The sequence below is a fragment of the Rana temporaria genome, chromosome 1 (genome assembly GCF_905171775.1).
Source record: "Rana temporaria chromosome 1, aRanTem1.1, whole genome shotgun sequence".
NCBI classification, from domain to species: Eukaryota; Metazoa; Chordata; class Amphibia; order Anura; family Ranidae; genus Rana; species Rana temporaria.
The window spans coordinates 385081202-385097827 of record NC_053489.1 but is presented as its reverse complement, the minus strand read 5'-3'; the positions used below and the strand labels follow the sequence as shown (position 1 = coordinate 385097827).

Sequence of the window (16626 nt, the reverse complement as noted above, 5' to 3'; positions counted from 1 at the left end):
CATACCGGACTCCCCAAACCACAGGAGAGCAAAACTACAATGCTGCACACATAGTAAAAAAGGGGGGAACTAATGCGCAAAACCACTCTAACCAATGGGCACTAAAACAAAATAATATAATAAAGAAGCAAGTATATTTAAAATATGAAGAGCAGCAGCCACTACTAAAGGTGCTCACACACCGAAGATCATATGTATAAGAGGGGGTGTAATGGCGCTTGCTAGTAAGGAAATAATAAATAATCAAAAAATATAAAATGTATATGCACAATAAAGGTAAATACCTAACCAATGTGTCCAAGTAAAAGTGTTCCACTCCTAATTCCGTATGTCCCACCATACATCAACAATCATGATGGGAGGGATGGATACCGTGAAGATAATGAAAATCCAAAATGAATGACTAAAAAAGGTTTTTCGGTCATCAATAGTTCACAATAAATAAAGTGTAAAACCTCTTTAAAATGTGAAGAAAGTCCAGTGCAAAAAATATATATTATAGAGAGTGATAAAATAATATCAAAAATATATAATCAATAATAAAGTGCCAGTAGGTAAAAAATATTACACAAGTCTATATGTGCACAGTAACCGTGCTAAATATATAAATCGTGCAAAAAAATATTAAAGTGTAAAATAATATATGTATATAATGTGTAAAAATGGCAGTGTTTCAATAAAAATTTCCAAAAGTGCACAGTGCTCCAACGACAAAATCCAGTAATAAAGTGCTTGATTGAATATTCCCCAAAGTGCAATAGTGCTTTAAATCGATGCTGCAATCCACCGCACGATCACTCAGTGTAGTTGTGCAGACAAAGCTCCAATAAAGGTAATCCTAGCCTCTCACCTTAGACAAGGCTATGATAAGCCTGTAAAGATGCCAAAGCCCAGCAGATTCCACTGCAGATCTGCGTCTCCAGGTCAGCCCTGTTGTTCCAAACGCCTGGCTGCAGGTCTCCCAGATTCTGACCAGATCACTCCCAGAATGGCACTCAATAAAAGCAAGGTAGAATCCCCATAGTGTAGTAGGTCAACACGATTTAATGATAAATAATAAAGCACTTACATTTAAAATCACTTCAATCAGCATGCAAGTAAAAACGGTAGTAATAGCACAGATCTACGATGTCTCCGCTCTCGGCCGCGAGCGGAGATTACGTCACCGAGCGGCCGAGAGCATTGGTCTGGGCCTGCATCCTTAGCTGGCGGGTGATGTTATGCCGCTAATTGCGCTGCCTCTGTCTCCCCTCCTCCTGGATAGCAGCCGTGTTGGCGTTGACGGCCTCAGTAAGGCTATCAACCTTGGCCACCAGGTTCACAGTGGTGGCCTGCAGTGTAGTGATCTAATTTGTCCAATAAATGTAGTGATCATGTATAGTGTCCAGTACTCCGGTCAGATAATTAATATCTTAGATGTTTAGTATAATGACCATAAATTACGTTGTTTCGCAGCGACACACCAGGCTCTCCAGAGAACGCAAAATGTAATGAACTTCCAATAACATACAAAATCCAAATTCCACAGATGATACAAGAGTCCAACAAGGTAATGTAGTGTCAAAGTCTCATCTTAGAGAATACATGTTCTGATCCCTTCTAGATCTGTGCCTTCACATGTTCATGCAGAGAATACGTGGGGGTATATTCTCTAACTGATAACCAGAAATTCCCAACATTATAAATTGTTTGCTTTGAATAGCTGAGCAATTTGATTGGTTGTCTCTTAATTGAAAGACAGCAGGACATATTTACCTGCCACTCTTAAAAGACAGGATGTGACTTCAGCCAAAGTGACAAATTAGTATGCATCCTTGCATACTAATAAGCCCCCCTCTAATAAGTAATTAGATTGCATGAGATCTGAATAATGGTTTGATATGTAAAAACGGCTCCATCCTGTTTCTGCCTTTTTTGACAATAGACAAACCTCTTACAGGCCTGATGTGTAAACTAGACTTATCATTTAATTTAATTAAACTGATTGAGTAATGTTTGAGACCCTTCCTTGAATTACAGGTTCGAAATCCGGCCTGTATATGTTAGACCTATAACACAATAATATGACACCAACCCATACATATATATATATATATATATATATATATATATATATATATATATATATATTAATCTACACCTATATATCAATATTACAACATATACTACTACATATTCCCCCACTTGAATCGGTTCAAACTAGAATCAATTCACAACCAAACTGCTCAGACATCCCTGGCTCTTAAGATGGAAGCCATCTCTAGGTTTTCCTTAATTTTCTGAATTATTCTTAATTGCCTTCTACCACAACAATATAAACCAAACAAAAAACATATTAATACAAATTGAATAAACACAAAAATGATGGAAAGAGTTCTCAATAGCGGGTGAGTAAAAGTGTTAGTGGGTATGCTCCACCAAGGCTCTTGAAATTCCTTAGTAATTTTATTAGAACCGATGAGGTTTTCCTTCACCAGATCTTGTAATTCTATAATTTTCCTACTATCCCTCTTAAATAATGTATCCAATTCAACTGTAAGTGGTGGTATTTTCTTAAATAAAGGAGAAATCATAGAGTCCCATTTGCCAAGATCTGTTTGCTCAATGTCCATAGATACTTGATTCATCTGGATATTAGCTCGAATGTCTTCCTCTCCAATTGTTAACAGTCCATCTGTGAGGTTCACACACCAGCCTGTGATAGGTGTCTGGCACTGAACTTGTTTCTGCCAAGTGAAGGAGGGAACCCCTAATGCACAGACCCTCGAGTCCTCTCCATGAATAATTCTCTTCCAGGCCGGTTCAAATTTTTGCAATTGAACCATGCAGTTTCCAGAGTGTGTAGCAGCACAGCCATCTATGTACTCCAGCCGCTCAAAAGAACAGGAACAAAGCCAGGCCTGGGCACGTCTGGTACAGCAGTTGGGATCCATGGTTTTCCACACTTGGTTGTCCTTGACAACAAGTCTGCTTTGCGGTAGCAGTTGTTTCAGTATATTAGTGCCATTTCTCACTTCCACCTCACCAAGAACGATCATCTTGTATACGGGTAAGGGTGCTGTTGACCATGTAGGGATGTCAACGGTCAGAGGTATTTCCTGCTTTCCAAGGCGATCTTTATTGCAAAGAGTATCCAGGCTCCTTACTTTGGCAAGGGCAAAGTTCCTACAAGTAACACCACTGTCTTTGATAAGATGGAATAATAAGGTTGAGTTCATTATCCTTGGCCATTCTCCTTGTTTGATTTCTCTAAGCCCTAGGCTCAGGTGTTCACTCAGCAAGTTTCCTATGATACCACAAACTATAGACTTGGATACATTATTGGTTTGAAGTGTTTTATTCAGTGCATTCACCGACATTTGAATGTTCTGCAAATCTGCAGCAATGGTGTGAATGTTCTGAATATCTACTTTCATTTCAGCTAGAGCGTTTAAATCCACTCTTCCCCCTTTAAGCAGTATCTGCTGTAATCCACCCACAAAATTTAGTCCTCTTATATTTAGGCTGTCTATATCAACCCTATTCCAAATTGAACTACCCAAACTGAGGCCTGATATGATATCAGTACCCAGATCCCTCTTTGAGACCTTCTTAAAATTAAGCCCTTGTGTAGCATCCCAAAATAAGTTTATATGTGTTTGAAATACCGTTTTAAACCATAATCCCATTGATTTTGGGCAACTCTCTGGAATGTTAAATGACGTAAAATTCAACAATAATGGTACTCATAAGTATGAAACATCGCTATACACTAAAGTTTGAGTTCGCTCAAGGAAGAGTCCATGTTCTGGCCACGGTAAAATTGTAGGACAGTCTCTAGAATTTGTGACCATTATATTTAAGACCTTTGTATTGAACTCCATCCTTCGTATCATGAGGGCTACATGATATAATACCCTCCTTGAATATTGTAAAATTCCTTTCTAAAGTCATTTGCATTTGTGGTCCATTCTTTGTCTCCACTAAAATTATATTTGTACTCCTGTGGCGATCGCTTCCTTCTGGGTAAGTCCAGACAGCATATTCCATAAGGTAATCAGATTTTGGCATCATGATCTCACATTCAGCGGTTATCCACCCCCCGACTATGCCCTTGACAGTATCCCCATGTATCTGGATGCCTCCTGAGTTCTCTAAAACAGTAAGTTCTGTAGTATGATCCATTACACTTCTTTTATTTCGATCAGATTTCCCCAATGGTAAGCATTTGAATTCTTTAACTTGACACTTTTCCACTCTGATGTTTGTGATGCAAAGTAGTAGAGTGATTGACGCTGTTATCAACACATATGCTAATAGAGGCTTGTATTTGTCCAGGGGGGGTGCCTTCATTTTGGTGTAGTCTTCTGATATTCGCATTCCTCCTGGGACCTGAAAGACAATCTCAGGAAGAAAGTTAGACAATACTCTCATCCATAAAATCCATTTTTCCTTTAAATGCTTTTATCTGACATGCATGACTCCATCTTGACCTACCCTCTCCCAAATCTAACAAGTAAACAGAGGGTCCAATCTTGTCTATGACTGCATAAGGGCCCTTCCACTTTGCCCTAGGGAGTGGGTGAAACCCAGAAAAATCCTGTAACATTACTCTAGTCCCAATTTGGTATTCACTAGTGTCACCCATTGCATTAAACCATTGTTGTGAGCTTTTATGAGTACATTCATCAGTGGCACACACAGCCTTATGTACTGTAATCACATGATCCTTTAAGATCTCTACCCATGATTCAGATAATGACACAGTTTCTAATGCTGCTGGGACCGGATTTATCAGATGTTCCCAGGTTCTCATTGTTCTACAGAGCAGAGCTTCATAAGGGGCAAAGCCTATGGACCTGCACACTCTGGAACGAATAGTTGCCAGCACAAATGGTAATTTTTCATCCCAATCAGTACCTTGCTCATTTACAACCTTTCTAAGAGCATTTTTAATTGTCCTGTTCATTCGTTCAACCTGTCCTGCAGACTCAGGGTGATAGAAGATGTGAAATTTTTGGACAACACCAAGGAGCTTACATGTCTCTTGTACCACTTTACCTACAAAGCCTGGCCCATTGTCACTGTCTAAAACTTTTGGTATCCCCCACCGACTAAATATCTCTTTGACCAAGATCCTTGCAGTAGTAGTGGCAGTACAGTTTTTGGTGGGGAAAGCTTCAACCCAGTGACTGAAAGAATCCACAACAACCAGCAAATATTTGTTCTGGTGTGCAGTGTTGGGTAATTCACCTGTGTAATCAATTTGAATTCGCTCCCATGGTCCCATGGGAGCTTGTCTCATCAGTGCCCCTCTCCTCTTCCTATTTGCAGGATCATGCCTAGCACACATCAAACATGATAAGATATGGTCCTGCATGTGTTGTTTATTTTGAGGCCACCAAGCTACATGATCTAATCTCTCTAAAGCTAAAGGAAGTTTGGGGTGTCCACCAACAGGGGACCCATGAATCCATGTAAGAATGTCTTTCCTCACACCTTTTGGGGCAACCCATAAAGATAAATCATTTTTGTAGGTTATCAAAAGGCCATCCTCCACCTGCACCTCTTGACCCTCAAATTGTATGGGCCCAGTCCCACACATTTCTTTTAGTTGAGCTAATTCCTCATCCTGATCTTGTATTTTACCCAACTCACATGTCCTTTCTTCAATTCCTTTTGCTTGAGCACGTGTAAGGGCAGACACTGGAAATGACAAAGTATGCTCTATATGAGGCCATTCGGGGGATGTTACTGCAGCCTCCTTTGCTAATCTATCTACAGTATTGTTCCAGTAGTGATTGGTTGTTTGTTTTCTGTGGGCCTGTACCTTTCCGGATACTAATTTTTGAAAAGAATTGGGTTTCCTCCTCTATCATTTTCCATAAGGATGCATATCTTATTTCACTGCCATCTGTTCCTTTAAAGCCCATCACATTCCACCATGAAAGATAGACAACTGCACCCTTGCATACCTGGTCTGAGTCAGAAGCAATGTTAACACTTCCACCATCATCTCTTAACTCAATGAGAACTTGCAAAAATGCGGCTATTTCCACATACTGTGCAGAACGAGCTCTACATGAATATGAAAATTGTCTCTGTACCTTGCCATCTTTTACACAAACACCAGCAAATCCTGAGATTCTTTTTCCATCTTTATAGTAAGAAGAACCATCAATGTACCAGCACTCATTTTCCAAGTCAAAAGGTCTGGATACAGCGGTAAAAATTCGGTGCTGCAAACTATTTCCTTGCACTTGACATTCATGGGTTTCACCTTCAATCAACAATCCGCCAATCAGTACGCTAGGTTCTTTTAACATCAAACCCTCAATATTTTCTGTCAACAAAGCCGTGGTCCACCTTGCCAGCCTTTTACAATTTACATCTGCTTCCTTCCATTTCCCATTTGCTAACATGACTATAGGAGTGTGATGACTAGCAATGGTGACCCTTTGTGTACCTGTCAAGTACCTGAATTTGTTTATTGCCCAATAACAACACAGCACCATACGAGTACACAAAGGATACTTTTGTTCTACAGATGATAGTAAACGTGATGCATAGGCCACAGGTCTTTATTTTCCAAAATAGTCTTGGGTGAGAGCAACAGACAAAGTATTAAGACCCACATGTGGATAGAGTCTGAATTCTTTGTTGGGGTCTGGCGATGCTAATGAAGGGGCATTGCCTAGAGTATCTTTTAATGCTTCAATAGCTTGTGTGTGCTCTGATCTCCATTGCCATTCATCTTGCTTCAGCAGATTATACAAACATTCTGTTAATGATGCATAATGAGGCACAAATTCTCTGCAAAAACCTGTCATGCCTAGGAATTGCCTCAGACTCTTTTCATCAGTGGGCAAGGGTAGCTTACCTATCAGCTCAACCCTCTGCTCATTGATACTCCGCCCTGACTGTGCTACAGTAACCCCCAAAAATTGAACTTCTTTCTTTGGCAATTGTATTATCTTTGGATTAACTTTCAAACCTGCTTCTCTCAAAAGCAATAACATTTCCCTCACATCGCTCACATGTTCCTCCATAGAGGCTGATCCAATCAAAATGTCATCAACATATGAAATTACTCTTTCAGGTTTTGAAAACGTATCAATCACTTCTTTCATATGTGAGTGAAATATTGCTGCACTGTCTTTGTACCCTTGCGGAAGAACTGTCCAATAATATTGAAAGCCCGCCCAGCTGAAGGCTGTTTTGTATTGACACGTTGGGTCAAGGGGTAAATTCCAATAACTGTTACTGATATCAATGACCATGAACCATATCATTTCTGGTGTTAATTTGGCAATCATTTCAGGGTAAGCTGCTACCACAGGAGCCATACTTTTAGCATATTTGTTTAAGGCACGGTAATCTATCGTCAGCCTGAATGACCCATCAGGTTTGATGACTGGCCAGGCTGGCGAATTGCATGTTGATGCACCCCTTTTTAATGTACCTTGCGCCTCCAATTGTTTTATAGCTTCTGTTATAGGTTTAATGGCGTCTTTTGGAACAGGGTATTGTTTGAGAGGTGCGGGATCAAATCCTTCCAATAAAATCATTGTATTCATCCTACCACAATCCTGTTTATGCTTAGCCATTATGTCATCAAATTCACACATCAGACTATCCCAACAGGGATCCCAATCTCCATGTAACACACCAACGGGTTTTACTGCTGCTGTCACCGATTCCATGGGAGGATGCCACACATGACCCAATCCATCATTTCCAGGCATCATCCACAACTTCATGTTTGCAAGATCAACCACCAGACCCTGCTGTACACAGACATCAGCACCAATTATGTCCTGATTCTGACAAACAACGTCACACTTCCACTTCTCTCCCCCTATTTGCATTTCCACACCACGCACAAAAGGAGCTTCGATGGAATGTCCAGTGACACCTGTTATTCTAATTTTCTCATTTCCAGGGACAACAGATTTACCAAAACTAATCGCTGCTCCACTATCGAGCAAAGCGGTTACCCGAGTTCCCCCTAATGTTACATCAACAGTGGGCCGCCCCCAGGAATCTAACGTTAAATCCGTTAAAAATCGGCAAGGAAGGGGCGTGGGGGCTCGGAACCCCTAACAATGACTGGTAGAGGGTGACACAGCACTTTCCATTCCTATTGCTGCTACCTTGACCCCTCCTGCTTTTATTCTTTCCATTTCTTCCTTTATCTTGTATAGCTCCTCCTGCAAACGATCTCTCTCACTTCTCATTTCACTAAACGGCACCCAAGGCTGTTTACTAGGCTTCTCTCTGGGTTCTGGCCTTCTATAACTACCCGTATTGTTATAAGATCTTCCTCTCCATGACCCATAGTCCTCTCTATTTTGCTGTCCCTCGACTCTAAAAACTCTAGCTGCATCAACCGCAAGACTGTCTTCTCTACACCTTCTCCTCCACAAATTATCCGCTCTTAACAAAATATCATTATAATCACTAGGATCAGGTGTAACAGATAAAATGCCTTCCCTGACATCATCATCCACTGCTTCCAATAACATTGACCTATGAACCAGACCACCACGTTCAAAACCAGGATTCCCAGTCATCACATATTCCATCACACTGCTAATTCTATCTGCAAGTTCATACGGGCATTCATTCTTCATTTGCTTAATTTTTCCTGACAAGGACACATTTGTTGTCACACCATACAATGCTTTCAATAATTCCCTTAAAACATCCTTAGTTTTATGACGCTGGCCACAATTCTGCAAAATCCGTGCCCACAATCCATTGCCTACACTTTTCTGCAAAATTCTAGCTAGGTCCTCCACATTCAAGTTGTATGTGTCTCTGACTCTCTGCAAATCACAAAACCATTTCATGAACCTATTTACATCATAGCGTGTACCTGACCTACCTCTCTTATAATAGCTTCCATCTCCTGTGGCTTTAATTGTTTTGTGACCAACTTAATTTCACTTGTATCGTCAGTGTCCAATACAGTTGTTGTAGTGGTAGGAGCTGCTGGTATGCAAGGGGCTGCATGTAACTCACCCCAGGGATATATTGGCTTATAATCTTTGGTATCAAGCTGTATTTTAGAAGTATCATTTTGATGCGTGTAACTTGATTTTTCTGCCAATTTATCAAAAGCAATGTTCGCAGCATGTTTACACTCCTCCAACTGTTTCTCAACAATTTGTATTTTCACTGACAATTCCTCATTTACCCGACTTAAATCATCACAACATTTTGCCTTCTCAATCAGTGCCACCCCAGTAGTGATGGGGCATGTAACCTGAGATCTGACATCCTCTCATTCAACCCTTTTTCCATAACCTCATAGCTCTGAGTATGTTCTAGGATTTTCTGCTTTTTCCCTTTAATCTCCTCTATTAATTCTGTACAAGACAGTAGTCCCTGAATAATGATACCCTTACGTTTCTTTTCTTTTGTTTTCTTATCAAAGACACTATCAGATAAAAAACATTTCATTAAATCCCATGACTGTCTACATTCTTGGGGAATCTCATAAGGCCCCCCATGACTTTTTATATAATTTAACAGCCATATATTCACATTCTCTCCTTTAGGGCTATTGTCACCACCAGACGAAGCCAAAGCCATTGTAAAAAAAAACTATTTAAAAAAATATAATAATAATGAATAAGGCACACTTACCAATTGTTAGGTTTCTTGGAACTTCCTTCCTGGGTCCTCACGGCAGGGATGGACTGGCCATAGGGACTACAGGGAGTTTCCCGGTGGGCCGATGGCTCAGTGGGCCGTTTTTTAAAACAGAGATGCTGCTTGGAGGACTTTTTCTAACGCCCTGGCAGCGCCCCAGTGTGAAAACACTCAGGCTTTCACACTGGGACTGCAGCAGAAGCGTTTTTCAGTCGCTTTACAGGCGCTATTTTTAGCCCAAAAGCACCTAAAAAACACCTCAGTGTAAAAAGGGGTCCTACACTCACCCCCTCTCTTTTACACTCACTCTCTTTTTCTTACACTCACCCCCCTCTCTCACCCCCTTTCCCTCAACCCTCCCTCTCTCTCACCCTCTCATGATATACAATAATGGATGTAGGGGCCTTTTGGTGGGCGTGATTTTTATTTATTGAATTAAAGTGGGCCGGTCTGGATGAAGTCCAGGGCCAAATTTTTGTCCCAGTCCAACCCTGCCTCACGGTCTTCTGTCACCTCACAGATTGTGAGATCCAGTCTCCAGAAAATAATTCTAGGCTTTCAAACTTGTTAAATTTTGTAGATCAGACTCTTGGTTCTTCATCAGGAATTGTTGTCATCACTGGCTTCTGTTACTAAGTCCTGAAAATGCGCTTCTGGTCACTTGAACGGCACCAATGTAGTGATCTAATTTGTCCAATAAATGTAGTGATCATGTATAGTGTCCAGTACTCCGGTCAGATAATTAATATCTTAGATGTTTAGTATAATGACCATAAATTACATTGTTTCGCAGCGACACACCAGGCTCTCCAGAGAACGCAAAATTTAATGAACTTCCAATAACATACAAAATCCAAATTCCACAGATGATACAAGAGTCCAACAAGGTAATGTAGTGTCAAAGTCTCATCTTAGGCCCCGTACACACGAGAGGATCCATCCGCTGAAAAATCTCAGCGGATCGGTTTCAGCGGATAGATCCCCTGGTGTGTACGTTCCAGCGGATATTTTTCCGTGGATATTTATCCGTCAGATCGATTTCCAGCAGATAAAAATTTGAAGACATGCTAACAAATCTATGCGCTGCGAATCTCTCCGACGGACAGATCCGTTGGTTAGTACACAATATCCGCGGATAAAAATCCTGCGCATGCTCAGACAAAATAAGGGGATGGGAGCACTCGTTCAGGTAAAACTCTCGTTTGTTTGTGATATGGCACATTCGTCCTTTTAAATATCTAGTGTGTCGTTTATTGCCTCTTTTTTTTTCTGCGTTCTCTTGCTAGAATAAACCCGTTCTCTTGCTGATGCTATCTATCCAGATGTTGGAACTTTCTTTATGTCCTCCACATGTCTATGTTTATGTAATGTTATTTGTATTTAATGTTGATGTTTTATTGAATTTTTTTTTTTTATGTATTTTTTGGCAAGTTATGTCCCCATTGTTTTTTGATGCCATTTTTTTTTTGTTTCGTTTTGGCAAGTTATGTCCCCATTGTTTTTTGATGCCATTTTTTTTTTTTTTTTGTTTTGGCAAGTTATGTCACCATTGTTTTTGTATGCCATTTTTTTTTTGGCAAGTTATGTCCCCATTGTTTTTTGATGCCATTTTTTTTTTTTTTATGTTTTGGCAAGTTATGTCCCCATTGTTTTTTGATGCCATTTTTTTTATATTTTTTTTGTTTTTGGCAAGTTATGTCACCATTTTATTTTTGCGTGTGTTTTTCCTTTTTTGTTTTGCCAAGTTGGTACACCAAATGTACCACCCCCCCCCCCCACAAGGAGTTGGTTTCCTTTGTAAATGACACATATTATTTTTTAAAATGTTTCATGCCTAATCACCACAGTATTAAAACACAATAGACAAGGTTTTTCAGTAAATCAAAAAACCATTTATATTGGCCATAAACAAAAATAAATTACCTAGAATGGCAGCACTTGCTCAGATAGCAACATACATGCAGACTTGTGTTCCAGACTGCACAGGCAACATAGTCAAGGACAAAATGGCAAACCTTGAGGAGCACATACCGAGAACTAAAAAGAACAACCACAAAAACAAAAACCAGGAGCAGCAGAAAGTGAGCCAATGGAACCCAGGCTGTGGAAGTCCAAAAAAAAACAGTTTTTGGGTGATCAAATGGAAGGCCGGGAATCACCTTCTCCTCTTCCTTGTAACCTTCCTTGCAGCCTGCATTGCAGCAGATCTTCCACGGACCCGTCCACGGCCCCTTGCAGGTGGGGATGATGTGGCAGCAGGAGGAGGTTGCAGGTGTTGGGCAGGATGGGCCGGGTCACTCAGCTCAGTCTGATTGGTCAGCCATCCCTGGTGCATCCATAAAAGCACCTGGTTGAACAGGTCCTTGGCAAGCCTCTGATCGGCCTCCCCCGCTTGGGACATTTCGTGCGCCACCTAGGCGCTGTATGCTTCAGTGGGGTTGAGGGGGGCCCTCATTAAGGTGCTAGCCTCCCGGATCATCTCGAGGCTAGCGTCCTCAACTTCCCTCCTGCGCCTCATTAGGCCTGTTTGCCTGACCGGGGGGGAGGGGCTTGCCTGGTGGTGCTGACCCTGGGCCTGGGGCCCTGCTGACTTCTACTGGGCCCGGCCTCCTCCTCCTGGCTGCCACTGACCCCTTCCTCCTGGCTGACATGGAGCTCAGCATCAGGAGCTGACAACTCCTGGCTGCTCTCTTCTTCCTGTGTGAAAAAAAGGGACATGTTGTTAAATTTAGCACAAGCAAATCACACACATTTTCATGCTCTAGACTGGTTTGTTTTTTCTTACTTTAAACTTGAATAGACTCTCCTTCTGATCCCTGCACTTGGCATCCCTGACCCCTATTTTTATGCCCACGACTTTTCTTTAACATATTTTTTTATGGGATTACAATATCAACTCAATAAACAAACAAGAATTAGCAGCCACAAAATATTTTGAAAAATACTCTACCTCATCAGAAGTGGAGAGTCGCAGATTTGGCTCTATGTCAGCCAGCCCCTCACCGTACTCATCATGGCTGTGGGGATCCCTGGAAGGTCTGCTGCGATGCCGGCTGGAAGGAAGGCTTGACATTGATTGCCGGCCCTCTATTTGATCACCCAAAAACTCAAGCTCTTTGTAGTACCACAGACTGGGCTCAGTGGACTCGCTTGCTGCTGCTCCTGATCTTTGGTCATGTAGTTCTCTTTTTTTTTGCGGTATGCGGCCCTCAGGTTGTTCATTTTGTCTTTGACTATCTCGCCTGTGCAGCCGGGAACCCATGTCTGCATATATGTAGCAATCTGGGCAAGTGCTGCCGTTCGTCGGTTCCGTTTATAATAGTGGGGGTGTTTAGAATCCCATAGTATTGGCATTTCCCTGAATTTTTCAATCAGTCTGATAATGTTCTCCTTGCCTACAATGTGGTCCATCTTTTTAAGTTCGGGCTTGGTAAATTTTTCAAACTTAACACTGTTAAAACCAAAAGAAAAAAGTGTTAAAAAAGGCTCAGCATTCACATTGTCAGAATATGTGGCCCCAGATTTATCAGCTACTATGCAAACACAGTGTCTCCTGCAGCTAAAATGCTGGCCAGCTCTGCCCCATTGTTGTTCCAAAAATGAGTTCACATGCAGACCCTTTTTGATTACATTTCTCAAAATACGTGGGATCTCTAACCATCACCAATTATTAATAATTTGACCATTCATCAAGGCACTATTTCATGTGTACATAGCATGCCCCTTAGCATTCCTGACATATAAATACACTTCCTAATTACCTCTGTCCAACCAACACATAACAATACTTGCATGATCACAATACACCTGGCAAAAATTAAAATTAGGTAGAGCATTCCTAACATCTAGATTTAGTGATGTGTCAAAGCATTGGGAGAACAAAATACCATTTTGGTACACAAGAAACATAAGTAGCGTTAAAAGGGTGCAAACAAGAGACAAAACCCCAATCCCATGGCTCTCAAGTTTCTAGGCCTCTGCTGATCCCATGTTGTAATTTCTTACCTTATTAGTCTCTCTAGCTCCTCGTTAAGCACGCTGTAATAATCTCCGCGTAACCTACGTAATCACGTAGGTTCCCTATAATACACTCCGCGTGTGCGTGACACGCCGCCTCCGTCACCTTTGCCATGCCCCCTAATTAATGTTAACTCCAAAAATATGGCGTTAACTATGTAACTTCTGTAAAACGAGCGAATAATCTCTGCGTAACCTACGTAATCACGTCTTATTCATTCTCTACACTTCACGTATGCATGAAACGCCGCCCTCGTCCCCGCCCATGACGGGACATTTCCTCTTTTCCACGCCCCTAATCTCTGTGGGAAGGAAAGATGGCGATGTCACACGAGCGTGCACGAAGCTCTCAGGCTGCAAGTGAAGTGACAGAGGCAGGAACGTCGCGATCCAGGCCAAAACGGTATAAGGCCACTAATATGTCTTTTGCCGAAATGGTGGAGCTGGTAGAAATAATGCGGAGGAAGGACTATGATGGGCAATATGGCCCATACAAGACCCCAAACCGAAGAAAGGGGAAAATTATGGACAAGGTGGCAAGGAGAATGAAGAGGATGTTCGGTGTCACCAGGTCCAAAGAGCAGCTACGGAAGCGGTGGTCCGACTTGAAACTGCGGGAGCCACATCAGTTCAAGAAAATAAAAAAAATCATCAAGAAAAGTAAGTTATTTATTTGTTTGTGGGGGGGGGCAATTTTCTTAGTTAATGTTTGGTCAGGTACATTTCTACATCGGTCTCCTTGGCCTGGTTGTACTTCTGAACACATGTTGAAATAGAAGGATTTTTTGAAAACAAATTTGCTTGGGCAATGAGTGTTAATATGAAACATCGTTCACATCAGATTGTTTCTCCCAAATACGATGTTGGCCCAGGAACAACACACCTGGACATGCCTCTCTGCCCAAAAACATTGTTTGTAAACATTGTGTACAAATATATTTATTGAAAATTTGAATCCTAGAATGGGAAATGCAAACAGTGCTACTAAGCAGGTGTTTTCATATCTGTAATCCAGAGCACCTGTGTCTCCCCCAAAATATTACACTAATTTGTAGGGTCTCCGAGAAATAAATTTAAGGGGGGGACATCCATGTGTGTCACTTCGCTAAAAAGGAACTGAATCAGAGCTTGGCCTAGAAGTCATCCAAAAATGTAGGTTTGGGGGGATAAGAACCTAAAAAATAATAAATTAAAGCCTCTTCCTTCTAAGCAATGTGTGCGATTTCTGCTCTACAATATCTGTGTGCTGATGAGTATACCTTTTTTTTTTGTGTTATTTAGGGGAAAGAAGACGCCAGCATTTTGAGGAGGCAGAGAGGGCCAGACACGCCCGGAATCAACCATCTGGCCATGTGGAGGAGGATGTGGAGGAGGAGGAGGATGTGGAAGGAGAGGAGGAAGGAAGAGAGGAGGAAGGAAGATAGGAGGATGTGGAGGAGGAGGAGGAGGAGGAAGGAAGAGAGGAGGGAGGAAGGAGTCATTTTGAATTTAGTAGTTGTGGAGGATGAAGAGGAATTTGAAGAAGATGATTTTTGTGAATTTGAAGATGGTGGATTGATGGAAGAAGAATGAGGATGAGGGGGAAGTGGTTCAAGAAGGAGGAGTTATTGAAGATGGAGAAGTGGTGAAGGAGGAAATTCGCACACCATCAGGTCAGTGTCACCCCAGCTTTATAGGGCAAAACAGATATAGATAGGGTTGCCACCTCATCCCTTTAATCCCGAACACATATGGATTACACATGTTCTGTGGCTAATGTAATGCAGATATGGCATCAGGTGAGTTTAATTACCACCTTAATCAGCCACAGAACCTGTGTAATTAATATGTGTTCTGGTTTAAAGGGATGAGGTGGCAAACCTAGATGTAGATAGGCCGTTAAAATTGATTTCTTTTTTTTTGGATTTATTTTGTAGGGGATGAAGATGCTGTTCCGCATTTTTCGCGCGCAAGTGCTGGAATAATTATCCAGCAAGTTATGGAGTGCAGCACTGAAATGGACAATATGCGTCATCGGATGGTTCTCATGGAACAGAATGTGAGAAATGTCATTGTGGAGTGCTGCACAGAGCTGGACAATATGCCGCAAAGAATGCTGGTTATAGAACAAAACTATAAAAATATCATTGACATGATGGGCCGTGTCAAAGACTGAACACCCCCCCCCCCCCCCGCCCATTCCCCAACCATTTTAAATTTTATACTCAGCAATACGCCAAAATTTGAAGATGCACACACATGTGCTATCTGCCATCACAGAATATCGATTATCTGTGCTTTGTGGGTACAACCCCCTCCTCGATTCTCAAGTAGTTTTTGAGGAAGGGTTTGCTCCCACAAAACACAGACATTGATCACCCATGATGGCAGATAGCACATGTTGCCATTTGTCTGTGTTTATATGTTGAAGAACTGACATTTGGCGAATTACACTGAATGTGTGCATCTTCAAATTTTGGCGTGTTCCGGTGTGAACTCACACCATGACTGTTATTGTGAATGTAAAAGTGACACATTTGTCTTTGAACTTTTGCTTAAATTTTATCCTTTTTGCCCAAAAAAATGGCTTACAATCAAAAAGCCTGAAAAAAAAAAAAAAAAAAAAATCAAAAAAAAATATTTGGTAACAAATTGATCCAAAAATGTCTAGCTCTATTGTAAAATAAAAAAAAAAATATTTTTTAATTTTGGAACAAATCGATCCTAATTTTTTTTGGATATTTTACCCCAAAAAAAATATATATATTAAAAATAACGGGCTAACAAATCACTGAAATATTTTGTGAAAAAAAATAAATAAAAAAAATAAGACAAAATAAAAATTTGGTGAAGTCTACATTTTGAAAATAACATTTTTTTGTGAAAAATGGTACAATTGTAGTACATTGTTTGTGAACCAAAAATACTTGTAAAAATATTTTTGGGACCAAAAAAATAAAAAATATTTTTTTTTTTTTTAAAAAAACACACAAA

At 40.9% G+C, this 16626-nt stretch overlaps 1 protein-coding gene across 1 annotated transcript; it reads right to left on the bottom strand.

Moving 5' to 3' along the window:
* Window positions 1–1226: 1226 nt before the first annotated feature.
* On the bottom strand, window positions 1227–9667 carry LOC120929584. The gene is made up of 3 exons (XM_040341190.1): window positions 9631–9667; window positions 2343–4371; window positions 1227–1346 (listed from the first exon to the last, which is right to left on the bottom strand). Exons 2-3 carry the CDS (start codon window positions 3666–3668, stop codon window positions 1227–1229), a joined length of 1446 nt encoding a protein of 481 aa, XP_040197124.1. The 5' UTR covers window positions 3669–4371; window positions 9631–9667.
* Window positions 9668–16626: the final 6959 nt, after the last annotated feature.

Coding starts and splice junctions, on each gene's coding strand:
- LOC120929584 (XM_040341190.1), bottom strand. CDS start 3,668: ATGGGATTATGGTTTAAAACGGTATTTCAAACACATATAAACTTATTT. Junction 1,347..2,342: donor TTTTTGTGTTTATTCAATTT/GTATTAATATGT, acceptor TGGACAAATTAG/ATCACTACACTGCAGGCCAC.